At 52.7% G+C, this 17,622-nt stretch overlaps 1 protein-coding gene across 2 annotated transcripts in view; it reads right to left on the bottom strand.

Moving 5' to 3' along the window:
• MAP2K3 (mitogen-activated protein kinase kinase 3) overlaps positions 1-17,291 on the bottom strand; it is a 29,868-nt gene extending 12,577 nt beyond the window's left edge. Inside the window, exons 1-3 of one of the 2 annotated variants that reach the window (XM_017734083.1) lie at positions 17,219-17,291; positions 1,157-1,189; positions 712-781 (exon numbers count right to left, since the gene is read on the bottom strand). In XM_017734083.1, the coding sequence (XP_017589572.1) occupies positions 712-781; positions 1,157-1,189; positions 17,219-17,231 (116 nt within the window). In that variant the 5' untranslated portion in view covers positions 17,232-17,291. Of the gene's footprint in view, positions 1-711; positions 782-1,156; positions 1,190-5,746; positions 6,098-17,218 lie in introns of those variants that run through there. The other variant, XM_008633447.2, reaches the window with a different exon arrangement.
• Positions 17,292-17,622: the final 331 nt, after the last annotated feature.

Below are 17,622 nucleotides of genomic sequence, written 5' to 3'. Positions count from 1 at the left end.
GTTCAGCAGTGGCGATGCAGCCCGAAGTGTTTTGGAAGAGCACCATGGAAGTGGAATTTTAGCCATCTGCTTTTTGTCAAACCAAGCACTGCTACCCTGGGCTCTCCCCCATGGCATAACAAGCATCAGCAGCTTGAAGCAAACAGGGCAGGGAGAAATTCCAGTGCCCTGAGATACTGCTGGGCACTGGCCCCGGCAGCAAACAGCACAACAGTGCAAAATGTCTGTGTCCTCCTTGTAGCAGGGTAAGGAGCTGCAAGCAACTCAAACTAATCCTGATACTCAGGTCATGTAAAGCACTCCCCAACCTTTGTGCCTCTGGCTTCTGTCGTGGTCCACCTACCATCATCTCTTCTCTTCCTCTCCACTAAAGTTCTTCCCCTCTTCTTCCCTCAGGCAGATTCGCTCTCTCTACCACATCTTTGCCCTTTGGCATCAGCAGAGCTGTGGCAGAAAGACTAAGGAGAGCTTCCCAGAGGATTCTGAGTCTTTGCCTTTAGGACATTTCAAATCAAACAGGCACCTCCCAGAGAGACACACGCTGTGCACGTGTCTGCACACACATGTGCAATTCCTTCTCACTACCCACAAGCCACAGCTTACAAGAAAAGAATAACTATGATGATTTTGGGAGGTCTTCACAGGCCATTCCTCTCGAGGAAGTGCCAAATCCAGCTCTGGAGAACCTCTTTAAGCAGCAGAGATACTTACGTTGTGTTGGCAGCGGGTGGTTTGATGGGGACACATGTTATCCTCAGATCCCGTTTCTTCTTGCCTTTCACTGGAAGAGAAGATGCTCACATGAGCAAATGGATTGTTGCTTTTTTCCTTCAAGCATCCTCTTCCCAGCAGCCACTAGGCAGGGAATGCAGGGCTTGGACCCCTCACCATGGTCAGCAAAATGCCAAGAAGGTCACAGTGACCACTTGCCCAGAACTTCAGGCAAGAGCCAGAAGCACAGGTGGGTCTCAATGTCACTGTAAAGCATTTCTCTGTAGAAATAGCCAAGGGTGCACTAACAGACCGTTTTCCAGGTCTTGCAGCCAAGCACTGTACCCCAAAAATGCTATTTACCCTTCATGGCCATTAACAGTCCCCTCTCTTTGGGATTTAACCCTTTCTGGGGTTAAAGCTGCAATTTCTGCTGGGCACTTACCTGGTTTGTGTGGCTCCAAGGATCCTTTGGAATCTGAAAGAGAGAAACGAGACACCAGCTCAGCCTTCATGCTGCAGGCAAAACATATAGCAGCCCTGTATCCCTCATGGCTCATGGACCCAGGAGAGCTCCAGGAGAGGGAGGCAGCTGGGCTTTGGGAGTGCAGCCAAGCCTGGCCCCATCCCTGTTTCTCCAGCCACAAGAGGTCCCCATGCCATTAGTGATGTACAGGGCTCCCAAAAACGCTCCCTGTCCAGAGGCTCCTTGGGCCCAGGGCCCCAGCTCCAGCCCCGCCTTCCCGGGAAGAGCCAGCGTTGGATCTGGCACGGAGGGCAATGACCACCAGACATCCAGCAAAAGCAAGGGGTTAGTCCCAGCAGGAGAGGGGACACCCTATCCACAACAAATGGAAAACAGGGAAAAAACAGACATGAGCTGACTGTCAGCGATCAGTGAACCCCTCACAAATCCAGGCTTGCACAGGCTGAGGCACCAGGACAAGGCACCAGGCGTGACTGGCAAGAAGATGCTCTTGTCCCTCTCCTCCCAACTCCAAACAGCTCTGAGATAACAACATCCACTACTACAGAGAGAAACGGGGCTCGGGCAGGGCCAGGACAGGCCAGAAACCTGCAGGTGAAAATTCCATCCCAGCTTCCTGGGAAAATAAACTGACCCCAAGGGGCTGAAGTGCTGCAGCTGAGAGCATCGAGGTCCTGATCCCCCCAGGAGAGACAAGGGGGCAGCTGCACTTTGCAGCTAAAGATGCTTCTGGCTGCATAGAGCTGGAAGATCCATTAGAAAGCAGGAACATCAAGGTGTGCTCCAGGCACGGGGCTGGGAGCAAACAGCTCAGTGTGGCCTTGGACAGCCTTTCAAAACAGCTCCTACCTGCCTGGCTGCTGGAGCAGGCATGTGGACAAAGTCCAGCACTCCAAAGGCTGCCAGGGAAGGGAGGGGAGAGGGAGCCGGAATTTCAGCGGGAGACACAGCACCGTGCAAGAGCTCCTGCAGCAGGACAGAAAGGTGACACGTGCCCAACATGTCCCCAGCACTGACAGCCCCCATGCCAGCTCCGAGAAAACAGGTGCCTGGAACTCACTTTTCCTGCCTTGTCCTTCCCCAAATGCAGATCTCACTGAGGTTGCAGGTTAAAGCTGCTCTGCAACACACTGCAAAGGTCCCAGCTGCAGGACCAGCAGCATCCCCCCTGGCTGAGGGAATCGGCACGGATCAGTCCATACCCCCATCTTATCTGCCACTTTTCCTGGATCAGAGCTGGCCCATAAGCTCCAAGACCAGCACAGTTTCCATGATGTGAACTTCCAGCTCAGTGAAACCAGCCAACAAGCCACCCCACCCCAAACCGATCCCGCTTGGATAGGAACCACCTGACCATGTCAGAGCAATCACAAGTTCTAATTTGTGAGCCTGCAGAGTTTCCCTTCCCCATCGCCCACCCAGCAGGGCTGGAAGGGGCACTATGAATAGCCCCACACACCCATTGATGGCACTTTACAAAATACCCAGCTGAGTAACAAGGGCAGCAAACACAAAACGGAGCCAAAGGAAAGAGACGCTGTCCATGGGTTCAGAAACGCCTCCCCTTCCACTCCCAGCCTCTCACTACTCAGTGTGGAAGGCCATGAACAGAATCTAGAAACTGGGGTCCCCCAAGTCCTTCTGCACTTGGGCAAGTTGGGGAGCTTGCCGTGGGCACCCATCCCATCCCATGGGATGGATTTAGCTCCGTGCCGAGCATTTCACCCCCAAGACCTGCTCCAAAACTCAGACTGGTCTCTGCTCCACACACAGCCCCCCCAACAGTTACCAGCCAGACCGCTACACGAAGCCCTGAAATCCCCCCATGCTGGCTGGGATTCTGCTCCATCTGTTTGCTCTCCCTCTCCCCAATTGCCATAGTAACCCTGCAGAGCCGGCACAAAGCGCCTTCTGTGCCACCAGCAGCTCCCCTGGCACCACGGCCGTGACTCACAGGGCAGGAGCAGGGTCCACAGGCGCCCGAGCCAAGCCTCCTGCAGGATGGCCTCAGCCCTTCCTCAGCCCTGGCTGCAGGAGCAAGGCTGGAGGGAGCTGGGAGCACCCAGTGTGGGGTTGGGAATCATGGGGTGCGTTGTCCAGTGGAGCCCAAGCTTGCAGGCAGGAGGGGCATGGGACAGCAGGACAGCAAGGAACACGGAGATTCCCTGTTCCAAACCCCCTGCTCCACACAGGAGAGGCTTTTAATGTGCACTGGCCATGAACTCTGCTGCCACAGGCACCCTGCACACTTCCCTGTACTCCCAACCTACCACCCTTGACTTCCCAGAGCTGGAGTCAGCAACCATCCCCTTCCCAGCCTGTCCTGCCGAGCCCCAAAGAGCATTTCCTAGTTCCAACCTGAAAAAGCACCGATTAAACCGGAGGTATTACACCACCACTCCCAGGCTCTGCCTGCACCACCTATGACGGGCAGAAAACCCAGCTCAGCCCTTGCCTGCAGGAATAAAATCACCCAGGATGCTGCCTTGCAGCCAGGGAGCTGATGAAGAGATTGGATTCATTTGTTACAGCTCCCCTAAAATTTGCCATGAGATTTCCAGCTCCCAAAGGCTGGCCTGAACTACTCCTTGCTGCAAACTTCTGCCACTGCTTGTGGCACCAGTGCTTCCACAGCTCCCCAAGGAGAGCCCATGCCCTGTTCAGGGTGAATGAGAGTGCAGGAAAAACTAGGGAAGGGAATTAAAAAAAAGGGGGGAAAAAAGCGAGAAGCAGAAAGGCAGTGGGATGGGCATGACATGACCCTGCAATTCAAGCCTTTCAGTCACAGGGCAGCATTTGCCTTCAGCCCCCACAGGCAGCTGCTGTCAGCTCCTTCCCACTGGAGAGTCCCTGGCACTGTCTCTCCTACACTTGAAACTCAGCACAATCCCTCCCACATTTGGGATCCCAAGAGGGTCAGTGCAGGAGGAATTGCTAGAATGTGCACAACTGCTTATGTCACCTGAAAATCCTGGAAACACTCCAGTTTCCCAGGGCACTGGGCTCTTGCAAAAGGGGTGTCTGCAAGCACAAGTTCCCCTCAAGAGATCCCTCTGCAAAGGCCAACAGGCGGCAGCAGGACAAGGAGGTTTGGGGACATGTCCTGGTCATCCCTGCAAGCCCCAGGGCTCTGCTGCCAGCCCCGAGCCCAGGGGATGGCAGGGCACCACTCTGGGCACAGGAAAGGGCTGCCAGCCACAGACACACACGGCACAGTGCCCTGCACCCAGGCAGGGGAAAATTAGCTGACAGAAGTTCCTGGTGCGGATGAAATTGCAACCCACGTGATGCTGCAGGCACGTAACTGCATCCTTTATGCTAAGAAAGGAACCATTTCCTCCTAAAGAAAGAAAAAAAAAAGCCCAACAAAATTTTTTCTCATGCTATAACCACCACCAGTTAAGAACCACCAGACATTTCCTGGAACTGCCTAATTCAACACCGGAATCCTCATTTTTGCCACTACCAACTTCAGCCCCATTAAGTTGCACCTCTCCACGGGAGGTTTTTCCTTCCCACTCCGCTGGCGTGGGCGGAGAGAAAGGAACATGACAATCTAAAGAACTGCAAATAAAACTATTTGCCTGAGTCGACCTTTGAAATTAAACCTCACCACTGCCTCCCCGGGGCTCTGGCTGCAGCCCCAGGTGAAGTCCTGGGCACGGGAGGCTGCTCCAAGAGCTGCACTGCTTTGTTAGTGCTGGGGGAAATGTTTGGGATGCATCCCGGCTCTCCTCAATCCAAGGAGGAGAGTCCAATGCCATGGATAGGGCAGAAGGCTGCAGGGTGGATTCCAGCCCTGCTACAACAGAAGAGTTGGAACAAAACAGCATCAAGGAAAAAAAAAAAAATTGAGGCAGGGTGCAGAGCAGAGAGGGGAATTTGGGTGCTTGGTCATGAGAGCGAGCTCCTCACAGGCACACTTTGTGCTGTTTTCCTCTGTTGGGAGTGGAAAAAGCTATCCATGGAAGTGGAAAAAGGGCTCTCAACCTGCTGAGAGCCATCACTCATCGTCCCGCCGAGGTCTCGCTGCAGAGGGGCTCCCGCGGGTCAGCACACTCCTCACTTCTGCAAAACTGCCAGCGAGCAGCAGGAAAAAACGACGCTGCAGAAAAAGCCCCTTGCAGCCCCAAAACAGCCTCTCAGCCTGTGCTGAATCAGAGCTCCCGACTGCTGGGGCCGTGGGCACCCACCTTTCCCATGCAACAGGCAGGGGACAACCACAAAGAGCTGCTGGAAAACCCTGCATCCCAGGAATGCGACTCAAACCAGAGCCAGAAGCCAGCTTTGCCCTCTGCATATTTTCCTTTAGACATGCTGGAATTGATTTTTTTTTTTTTTTCTTACAATTAAGACGCCGGAGTTTTAACCCCACACAAAACATGCAACTTTAAAAATAGATCCCCAGCTGCAAAGACCAACCCCCCGCCCAAGCCAGGAGAAACAAAACCGTGTGGATTGACCCCAAAAAGTTACACAGCCCCTTTTAGCACCAAAATCAGCCCTTTGCTCTCCCCCACCACGTGTTTTGGAAATTGCAACATCTACCTTGCTTCTTGTCCATGGTTTCCCAGAAATGAAGAGCAGTGCTGGCACGCCTGGCAGAAGAGAGGGATGGGGGCGGACTGGAGGAGGGAGGGGAAAAAATTCCCGCAGGATCCAGCGCACAGCACTTCTTGCAAGCACCGATGATTCTTTTCAGTGGGAATGCATGGCCCAAAGCGCCCGCCGGCTTCACAGAGCCCTCCACGCCCGGTGTCCCCAGATCCCAGGGGTCCCCAAGGCTGGGAGCAGCAGTGAAGGCAAGCGGGGGGAATTGGGGAAGGTAGAGCCGCGTTCCCTCATCGGCAGCTGCCGAGGTTGGCCGGACTCGGCTCCGATTACCCTTGAAAGCTCAACAGTTGTAAAAACTGCAGCAGAGAAATAGCAGGTGACGTCAACAGGAAACTGGTGGGGAGCCAACTCCAGCTCCGGGAGCTGCTGAAGCGCTGGATTGCTACAGTGCATCCCAGTGGGACACGTTCTCTTCCCACAAATTCAACCATTCCAAGCCAGCCTGCAGGCCCAGGCATCCCACCAGAGCAACCCTTGCTCTGGGACAGCCCTGGCACCAACCAGCAGAGCCAAGGGGAGCCCAGGTTCACTGGCTTGGGCACCAAAGGGGTGCTGGGATGGAAAGAGGTCACATTTCATTGTGCTGCAGGTGACACGTTAATTGCTTTGCCACTAACAACTATTACCACAACAAATAGTAGAAATATTGTTCCATGACAATGCCGGCACGCAGCTCAGCAGCTATTCCAGGGTGACAACCAAGATGGCATCTCTGGTAGCAAAAATATAAATTGCTGCATGGCTTTGGCTGGGAAATAGCGAGGGAGAGTAGGAAAATAAAAGTATTCATTTCTCTGCAAGCACGTGCAAGAAAAGCTGTGGCCAAGTATTGCTGCTCTTCCCCTTTCCCTCAAAACCGCTCCAGCAGAAGCCAACGCTGATGTTCCTGATCAAAGCCAGGCTCAGCTCTGACAGGCTGCAGTTTTGTTTTCTATTTCCCTGTCAGCCTGGAGGGGAGATACTGTACCAGCTTCTTTACCTTAAACTAATTATAGAAAATCTACCAGTGCTTTGCTCCTGAGCTCTCTCCCAACTCCAGGCTGTGCCGGACCAGGCACATTTGCAGGCTGAAAAGTCAGAGGTCAAGGTAAACACACATACCAACATAATGAGTGGCTCTAATTTTAAATAGTGTTTATGCAAGCCCCAGAAGGACTGCGGAAGGTATTTTCTCAGGCTCATTTCCACTCCCAGGGTATAGTTTCAGGCACAGATCATCAGCACATAAAGGATGCTGACGCAGGAGCTGCTCTTGCAGATGGCACCGAGAGCCACCAGCCCCCGTCCCCGGCACTCCTGGGGAGAGCAGTGCTGTGCTGCCCTCCCATCACTAACTCTATTAACAGCTAATTCCCCTCTCACCCAGACACAGACACACCAAGGACCTCTACAGACACCCACAGAGTCAGAGCTGCTTTGGAGCAGAAAGTCCCTAACCCAGCAGGTGGGATGGGAAACAAGATTTCCTTTGAATTAGTCCCGGAGTTTCAGCGCCCGAGGACCAGGGGTGGTGTAAAGCAGAGCTTCCCAATATCTCAAGAGCATCTTAAAAAATAAACAAACAAGGAAAAAAAAAAAAGAGAGAGAGAAGAAACAAAAATAATCCAAAAGCCACTTAAAAAAAAAAACAAAAAAGAAAAAAAAAAAAAAAAGAGAGAGAGAGAAGAAACAAAAACAAACCCAACCATCCTTTCAAGTTTCACCATCGGCAGCTCTTACAAAAGTTTGCTGGTGCAGTAGGAATAGCCAGGCCTGGAAAAATGTGCACCGTTTGCCATTAATTATCCAGTTCTTTACAGGGCACAGGTAATCCCAGGGGAACAAAAGGCATCGGGTGTTTCACTGGTGTTAACAAAGTCTCCCCACAAGGATGGGGACGTCACCCCATAACAGGTGAGGGATAATGGGAGAGCAAGTCCTGGGGAGAATTCACACACTCACCACACAGTCGAGTATGCCAGGGCAGGGCCAGGGACAAGGATGGCTCCCATCCCTCCCAGCAGCCTCCTGCCAGTGGGCTGGCTTGAGTAAGGGGAAGAGCACACCCTCAAAAACAGCAATGAGCTCAAACAGTGCCCTGCCAACGCAGGGCCCCTCTCCCCACCCTTCCCCTGTGGACACACAACCCCTCCCAAGGCCACTTCAGTTAAGGCCGGGTTGCCATCACAGCCAAGGAGCGAAGATGGGGATGAGCTGCTTTGCCATGAACAGCAAAAGTGTCCAGTTTGGGGTTGGGAAGGAGCTTTTTATAAGCGTGTTTGGGATAGGCCACAAAATTAATGACTTCACCTGTCCTGTAAGAAGAGCTGCTGTCTAACCACAGGGACAGGGTGATTTTCATTGAATACTTTATTCCCTCTGATCAGAGAGAAGCCCATGCACCTGCTGGCTGCACTGGCACAGTACTACACTGCCTGATGCCCCCCACATTTCTCCAGGAACTGCAGAAGGTTCCCTGGTCAAGGCTGCAATGCAGGCACTGCCCGAAGTCCGGGATGCCCTTGCCTTTCCACCCACAAGGCACACATCCCACAGGAAAGCCCCATGTGCCCGAGGCACACACAGGACACACAGCGTGGAAACTGTTTAAAAATAGAGCCTTTGAACTGCATCCAGTTGGAAAGGGAACAGGGTAATCTTTCTCATCCCCTTAGATGGGGCTTGAGATTTGGGGACAATCAATCATTGCATCACACAGGACTCAAGCAGAGCAGGAAGGATGTCACACCCACAGTGCCACCAGCTCTGGATGAGACTGTGCAAGGGACAAGGATGTGACCTCCTGGTGCCCAGCGAGGAATTTGGGGATGGGCACTCTAGCCAGAGTCTCTGACAAACAGAGGCATTGGCACAGCCACCTCTGGGGCTCACAGCCACACCCGGGCTCTGTGCACCCGCCAGATAACACCGAGGCTCTGCCGGCAGCGCCGGGAGGATGTCACCGCCCAGCCAAATTCCAGCTGTATTTTTACATTACCTGCACAACCTCGAGGGCTGGAAAAAACGTTTGATTTTGTCCCCACGTGTCAGCCTGCTCTCGCCCAGCCCCATGACGATGGAACACACGGGCTCCACTCTGAGAACCCACATGCGACCGGAGGCCAGACTCCCCTCAGGAAGCTGAAAAGCCCCATCTGGCTGACACTCACACAGTGACATTACAGGGCACACCATATACATGCCCAGAGTTGAGGTGCTTTGCACTAGAGCTTGTGCAAAACCCCTGTGCAAAGGTGGTGACAGTCACAGGGGCACCTATTGGGAGCAGGCACTGAGCTGGGGTGCAGGCAGAGCATCCTCTGGGATGGACACTGCCTCCTTTGCATCCTTCACTCCAACTGGGTTTTCCCCGAAAAAAAGCAGTGGCTGAGGCTGCACCTCTTGAAAGCTCAGCTTTATCATGACACAAAGATCTGGAAGGATTCCCAGCCCTCAGGTTGTCAGGAGAAGGCAAAGGAGACAATGCTTAGAGAAAAGCAAAGAACACACTAGGAAAAAAAAATAGAGGAAAAGGAAGAGGCAGAAGCATCATCACCTTTGCCCATCTCCTTGCCAGCGGGTACCAGCATCACTCCTTCCTTTGATTTCTCACTCCATAAGCAAAGCCATGAAAAAATAAAATCTGTTTGGAATTGATGTGACTGGCTAGTGACAGTTTCCTGATGGGAGAGAAAACTCAAACTGCCCTTGGAATAGATCTGCTTGACAGGAGGCACAGTGGGAAAGGGAATAGTCTGGCTTTGTAATTGTCAGCAGTAACTCCACTCCAGCGTCAATAGACACTTTTTCTATCCAAACTGGCATCATTCAAGCACTTCCAGGTGTCCTCCCCAAAACCTTGTAAACTTATCAAGGGAGCAAAGTATTCCCCTCTCTGCTTCCCTAAAAAAATTAGGAAAAAACCAGATTTCTACCATCCTCCCTCCAATTTACTCTGGGCAGGGATAGAGTGATGTCACCTCTGCAAATGATGTAAGAGAGCAGGCACTTACTATGAAAATGGAATTTATGGAGGAGAAAAAAAACCCCTTCAGATTCACAGCTGCATGCTCTGGGAGAGGGGCAGAAACAAGAGACTGACCCAGGTGCTTCCCTGGCCCACAGACTGCAGGCAGGACTTTCAAGAGCAGCATCTGCACTGGGGAAAAGGCCAAGCAGCTGCTCAGAGGGTTCACAGTGACATTACTCCCTGGAGACCTGGAATGCTTTCCCACTCCCAGGGTGCCACCACAGCTCAGGTGGACAAAGCCTGTGCATCTTCAGAGGAAAACATCTGACCTCCAGCACTGACCCAGCACCACATCTCTGGGGTGCAGGAGCAGAGAAAACCTTGGATTATTTCCTTTGGAACAGGGTGCTGTTCCAGCAACTTACAGAAAGCAACAGGCAAGTGCTGCAGTACAATTCCCTGTTTCCTGCTGTCCCACACCAATTCTTTGCTCATTTTGATGTATATTCAGTGCCATCCCTTTTCCCTGCCTCTCTGCTGCAGGGAACCAGGCAGAAGACACAAATAAAAAGGGAGAGCTCAGCCCCAACAAGCTGGACCTGTAGCCTCTTTTCCTGGCATTAAGCACAGCATGGCCCACACCATGAACCTCCTGCTCTCCCCTCCCACTGCTGCTCCTCTGCCCCAAAGGACAGACTACATCCATATTCCCAGAACAAATCCCATGTCCAGCTGGTCCATGAGAAATCACCTGCAAACACTTCTCTCCTTTGTTCCCTCACACTCCCTGCTGCAAAGCTTAAAAACTGCCCCCCAGTTAAAGGCTGGACCACCAGCACACTGCCAGCCCCACTGCCCAGCATCACCCTGCACTGTCCTCCCTCTCCAGGCTCTTATCAATGGCTGTACCAGCTCTGTGTGGGGAAAACACTTATTTTGTGGTGGATTTGCCCAGTACCCACAGGGCAGCTTTGATTCATGGCGAGGAAAAGCAGGGGCTCCACAGGAAGCGTGCCCACAGCTCAGCGGTGTTTCGCCACCAAGGTCCCACGCAGCCCCAGCAGGAAGGGCACAGCTGCCCCTCTGGGTGGGATTGATCTTCTTTCCCCTCCTTCTGTCACTCTCTCATATCCACCTATCACCCTCCACTTTTTCCAGTGTTCAGGGAAGTGAGAGTTGCAGGCTTTTCCTAGTAAAGGCAGATTAAAGAGCTGCCTCTCCCTCCCAGGAAGCCAGAGGTCTCCACAGCCAGGCTGGTCCCTACACATCCGGCTCCCATCCCGGCTCAAGAGCTCGCAGTCACCCAGTGCAGCTCAGCCTGCAGCTCTCTTCGGGCACATTCAGGGCTTCCAAGAATAATTTCCATTTGAATAAGAGATAATCTATTCTTAAGAATCCCCTTTCTCCCGGAAGAACGAGCCTCACATCCGTGTTTTGGGGAAAGGAGCAGTGCTCTCTATGCAGAGTGATGTGGAGATGAGCTGGAAGGAGACATATGAAACATCAAACCTGTTTGAAATCAAGGGAAACACACCCCAGCTCCTGTCCCTGGGATGGTTACACACAGTTTCCCTCACTGAGGGGGGCTGTAACTCACAGTTACCGAACACAAAACTCTTTGTGGATCCAAAATTAAGGGTAAACTCTTGCAGCTACCTGGAACATACACAAAGAAATCACACCTACAGGGGAGCTGCTGGAGGAAAAGCCGAGTAGTTTACGAGCGCTCTAGCACAGCACACACCAGGCTGATAAGAATTATAAATTCACGCACAATTTCTGCTTGGTTATTTCTGGAGGCACCTCCTCCAGCCCCGGCTTCACTCTCACCACTCTTCAAGAAACCAGGCAGGGACAGGTGTAATTAATACCTGCAAAAAGCTGCTCTTGGGTAAGAAAGCAACATCTGCAGAGCACAAGAGGCAGCCCCAGCACAGCCCAGCCCTGCAGGTATCCTGGGCTCTGAGGACAACCCCAGCCCTGGCTGGCGCCAGTGATCCTCTGGCACCTGGTGCTCACCTCTGATGCTCAAGGATGATGCTCACAGCCAAACAATTGCAGGGATCAACCAAAAACCTGAGGGAAACGGGCTGCAGATGCTAACAGAGAGTGAACACAGGGAGCTGTACAAGCAGATCATCTAAAACACCCACCACATCCCTCTTTTTTAGCAGCCTCAAAGCAGTGTGGAGCTGCTCCCAGACTTGAGGAAAACGGGTGCTGCCAAAGACAGACAGAGCTTGGCACAGGGGCTGGTCAGGTCCAGGCTGGTCCTATGGCAGCATCACCACCCACCTCCCACCCACCAGCACCTTCATCCTTCTTTTGCCACAATTATATCATTTTTTTTTTCCTGACCACCACAGGGGTGGCAGTCAGCACCACGGGTCAAACAGGTGAGGATTTGGCACAGGGTGGAAGATTTTAGCTCTGGGGAGACCAGGGAAACCTCAGAAGTCAGCTGAGCACACGTGCACACAAACGAAGCTGTCTCACACTGCCCTGCCCCGTGCCAGCAGGGATTTTCTGGGAGTTTTACAAACAGGCACGTGGGGCTGGGCCTGTCACCTACCCCCAAGCACCTTTCAGAGGTGTTTGGAAGATGACAAAGAGCAGCCAAAGCCACGTATCAGCACGAGATCATCTCAGCTTTGGCCGGGGTACAACTTGGCAGCACATCAGGAGAGAAACCAAGCGGTCCAGAGCAGCAGGGGATTTTGAACTATGCGGAGCAGCTTTCTTCAAAAGCCCTGACCATGAGCACATCTGGCCCTCAGCAGAAGAGCCACGTCATTTCTAGTGACGAGCTGCAAAGACATCCTCATGTCTGCAGCACAACACACCCCTGCAGCCATGCCCATAACGTTCAGGGCTGATTCAGAGGGGCCATCCCAAGGGCTGCACACTTTGCTGCTCCATCATCTCCCTCTCAAGCCTCAACTTTCCCACTCCCACACCAAGTAAACCAAGATCTTCATGCCACAGCAAAAAATTCCTCCATTGTGCAGCATGTTTGCCCTTCACCACCTTGAACAGGAAACAGTCTCCTGCAGGGAGGGATGAGTGCAGCAAGAGGGAACATCTGCTCCAGCTGTGCCAAATGCCCTGCAGCCAGTGGGGTCAGGATGCTGCCATCTCCAAGCTGCTGTTAATACACACCAGTGAAGACATCCACGGCACCCAGCCCATTGCAGCCAACCCCTGCAGCACAGCCAGGCTGCTGCGTCAGTCGTCCCCACAAGACCCCAGCTAGGAGGGAATTCACACGCACACACACACCACAAAGCAGTTTCTAACTGGCCTGCAAGCCCAGACAAGCTGACACACCCTAGATAACCCCGTCATCCTCCCCTAAACCACCCCCAGCCCATCCATGAAACCAGCCCTGCGTGTTTATGATCTGTCAGACACATGACTGTCACCTGCCAGGCCCTGCAGGACAACTTCTTCCCCTCCTGTCCCTCTGCCCTGCACTGCTGGTCCCCTCCACACCCATCACCAATGGATGCTAAGGGAGGATGTGGCTCTTGGCACCGCCAAAGAGATGCTGGCAGGACCCCATCCCCAGCTGCGGAGATTTATGGATTCCTTATGAGAAACCTCCAAGACCTTTACAAATTAAATACAAGCATTAAAAGCTGCTTTTACATTTCCTAAAAAGGCACTATCATGGCAGGAGATGAGGCAGCAGGGATGAATACTGGTGACAAGGGGCACTTGGTGCTCAACAGGCGGATGCCAGGGAGAAAAGGGTCCCAGCCATTCCCAGAGAGCTCCATCAGACACAAGCAGCTTGACTGATGCCAGTGCCAAACCACAGCTAAGGTTAGCAGCCTCTGATGGGAAATTACTTGTATCGAGCACTCTAGAGGTTTCTTCCTTTCCAAACCCAGATTTGTCTTTGGTGGTGGTGAGGGGGAAGGAAGGGTGAATGCTCCACAAACAACTTCTGGTAAATGTTGTCTCCTCCTCATCCTGCCTCCTCTTATACTCAAGTTATGTTTTTAGTAGAAATTTATCTTTTAATTTTCTTTTTTAATAATTTCAGTTGAAATGATGAAATTAAGGCTTAGAGCACAGGACAGATCAACTCAGCAGTGCCTCTCCCTGGGCACAGTGCAGGCAAGAGGATGGAGGCTGAGGCAGCTCAGTGGGTGCTGGAGAGGGTCCACCTCACCGTCGCCTTCACCCCACTGCAGGTCCTCAGCACAAGGCAATATGATTTGCCCACTGGGACCCCCAAATCCTGCCCTTCCCCTTGGCCACACTGTAACCCACCACATTCCACACAAGCAGCTTCTCTACTCCACCTTTCTGCTGGGCAGAGAAATGGGTGCAAGAGAAAGGAGCACACAAGGGGAGCCTGTCCCAGCTCCAGAAAAGGGAGCAGACTCAGATCCACTGCAAACTGAGACCCACTGGGGCGACAAGGCAGCACTGTGACATCCGAGACTGCTGCAGTTGTGCCCAGTAATTCCAGTGTTCCTTGGGACAATGAACATTGGGACTCACAAAGCTGCCACAGCACCACTGCAGCATTGCCCCCACACAGATAAGGGGCTGTGGGGAGATGGAATATCTCCCAGGTGGAAAAAAACCAACAGAAACTTCCAGTTTCCATCATTTAAAAAAAAAAAAAAATCTTCTCTGCCCTTTCCCCCACTCCGAATTCCTGACTAACACTTGACCTGTGCTACAGAGGTTTGTCAGCAAGAGGCAGTAGGTAGATCCAGCTCTGTATGTACCCACAAGCCATCCTGAGTCATGCCAGTAAAACCCCAAACTTTTTGTTGATAGAGTAAAATCACCTCCCCAGCCAACCGAAGTTCCTCTCCCAGCTCTTTCCCCAGCAAACAACCAGCCCAGGCTGTGCCTTATTAACCAACACAAGCAAAAACCATCTTCTGTCCAAAATCCCACAGAGTCCCACGTCTGCAGAGGTGTCATTTTGAGCCACAAAATCACCAGCACCAGAAAGCTGCTCCCAAAGGGAACCTCTACAAAGCACAGATGAGTTTCCTCCAGCAACAACCACCTTTGCAAATAACAGGGGCAAACAAACTCCAGCTCAGCCCAGGACCACAAACCAGAGCTGGAAAATAAAGGGATCAGCCTTCAGCAGTTTTTCCACTAAAAGAAAAGCAGGGAAGCATCCCTCCAGGGAGGGAAATGGATTGCTGAGGCACAGCTAAATATTTATCACGTCCAGCAGGATATTTTCCACATGCCAATCATTATGCCAGCAGAGCAGTAAGGCAGGAGCAAAGTGCTGTGTTTTCTCTAGGATCATTAGAATTAATTGGATTTGAGCTCCATGATGCTTCAACTAGAATGAAATAATGGCTCCATGGGATCAGAGCTCCCACCCCTCCAACCACTCACACCCTGGAACACCAGGCTGGCAGCTGCTCTGCCTGGACATGATGGAAGCCCAAAGCCAAAGTCCTGCTTCTGCAGGTCACGACCCACACGTGTACTTTTGGCAGAGATGCCTTTTTTGGGGGGATGGCAGCAGGAAAAGTGTGAATGGCAGACGAGACAGTGCTGGATTCACAGACTGAATTGCACAACAGCGGTGTGCTCCCATGGAGGGCACGGCCAGGACATGGCAGGGACATGTCCCCACCACTTATTTACCCACCCAGAATAGATGTGCCACAAGAACAAGCACCAGTTCATTCCCAGGTCTTGGCATTTCTCACTGCTGATTTTTCCAAGCTTCTGTGGCAAAGGAGAGCTGCCTCCCCAGAGGCACAGCCTGGCTCCAGACAGATCCTGATCCCTCTCCAGAACAGCACCTCTATTCCCAAAGGACAATCTCCCTGCTAAGGAAAAACACTTGCTTTTGAATTACTCAGGCATCAGTGGTGGGTGAACCAGGGGAGGTCAAGCAGGTCTTTCCCCTCCAGATCCCATCCTCCCCAAAGCTTCTTCTCCCAGCAAACTCCATGACTTTGGGGAGCACCTCTTTCCCCACTGGCATGTTCCTCCCTGTCCCTCCAGGAGGGGCTTCCCAGGCATCAGGGGCCACTCAAGTCACAGCCAACAGCCCCAGTGATGGGCACAGGGATTTTCACATGCAGGGCAGGCAGAAGATACACCTTGAGGCCCAGGGAAAAGGCAACAGCCTGGATTTATACCCCAGAGTCTCAAACCTTGCACCCTCCGCTGCGTTTCTGCGCCCACCCAAAGGCTGCAAATTCCCTGAGGCTTCGTCCCCTCCTGCTTTAACCTCTGGGATACAGCACCCCCCTGCACAGCATCCATTCACTGAAAAAGGTGCAGACTTTGCTGGGAAATCACACCCAGGCCCCGCCACATGCTGCAAGCTGCAGCCAGAGGCCGTCCCTTGCAAAGCTCTGCAAGGAGGACACAGGACAGCTCCAAAGCTTTGCTCCCAATTCCTTCCTACAGTGCCACCCGTTCCATTAGACACAGCTTGAGGGAACTTTGGTGACCTGAGAAAACAGGGAGTTTTTGCATATATGAGTAAACATCAGCCTTGACAGCGCAAGATAATACACGAGACATTCTCCCACATACAAGATCCTGCGAGATAACTTGTATCAAGCAGACAGGAGCAAAGGGAAGAGGAAGAAAGAAAGCCGAAATCCTCCCTAAGCTCCACACAATCCCCAGAAGGTGTTTATCTCCCAAGCTATGTTTAGTGCAGAGAAAAGCCCCGGCACAGCACCATTCCTACCACCAGTGACACGGCCAGTCACGCATCCCAAAAATCTCCCAAGGCAGGAGACAACCCTGTGACTAAGCCAAAGTGATGGCAGGTGAGTTTTGGAAGGTATCTGGCACAGAAAGAGCCAACCAAGAGCTTCAACACAGCAGCCTCTGTTTACAACCCTGAGCAACACAAGCCCAAGGAGAACCAGCAAAGGAAACCTGAGATTGCTTGCTGAAATTCCCTAAGGAAAATTAGGGAAATTTATCTTAAATTCAGGCTGCCTGAAAGAGACAAAAGTAGTAGCCATGAGCAGCAGGTGCACACTCTCAGACCTGCGAGCATCCCTGGGAATACCTGCTTGGAGGCAGGTGCAAGCCAAGGAGAGGCAGGATGAGAGGGTTGTGAAGAGGCAGATGTGTTACACACACTCAGGATCGACCCTCGTGCTGCTGCTGCCCTGATGGAAGCAAAGGAGCCCGGGTCAGACGGGGGCTGGGAGCTGCCGGTGCCAGCAGAGACCGGGCGCTCTCAGCACACGTGTGACACCTCCAGCACCAGACATCAGGGTTAATGCATGAATGAACCCGCTGGTCACAACCAACAGAAACCTGCAGACACAGAGCAGCTCCAAACCTCCTCCAAGGAAAGCACCACGCTCCCAGGTGCTCCTCCAGGCATCACCTTTTGCTGTCAGCCACAACGCTTCCCCCAAAATCCTTTGGGCCCAGCTCAGGCCTCATCTCCTGTGGGGCACAACGGGTCCCTGGGCCAGGCTCACCTCGTCCCTCCATCCACACATCCACCGGTCCGGCACAGGCAGCCGAGGAAAGGTCTGGGCTCAGGTGTTCCAGCCTTTAAGAAGCCTGGATGATGCCTTCCAAGGCTGGATGGCTGGAGGCATGTGCTCCTACCTGTGAGTCAGCAGCTCTGCTCAGCAGCTCCGTAAATCGCTGCTGATTCACCCCCTGCTTACACAGCAAACAGGAAACTCAGGTCCACATTCCCTCCGGATAAGACACGGATCATTTAAAAGCCGGGGGGAGAAAAAAAAGTCACGCGAGGTGCGTTCATCTGCTCACATGGCTCCTGACTCCAAGTTTCCAGTGCATCACTCCCGCTCAGGGAAACCCCCTCAAATTTTATCCCGCTGATAAGAGAGAGGCAGCAGCCGCACTCCGTGCG

Source organism: Corvus brachyrhynchos, unplaced genomic scaffold (assembly GCF_000691975.1).
Source record: "Corvus brachyrhynchos isolate BGI_N302 unplaced genomic scaffold, ASM69197v1 scaffold5, whole genome shotgun sequence".
Classification (NCBI taxonomy): domain Eukaryota; kingdom Metazoa; phylum Chordata; class Aves; order Passeriformes; family Corvidae; genus Corvus; species Corvus brachyrhynchos.
The sequence above is the reverse complement of the archived record's forward strand: the minus strand, read 5'-3'. Positions and strand labels throughout refer to the sequence as shown.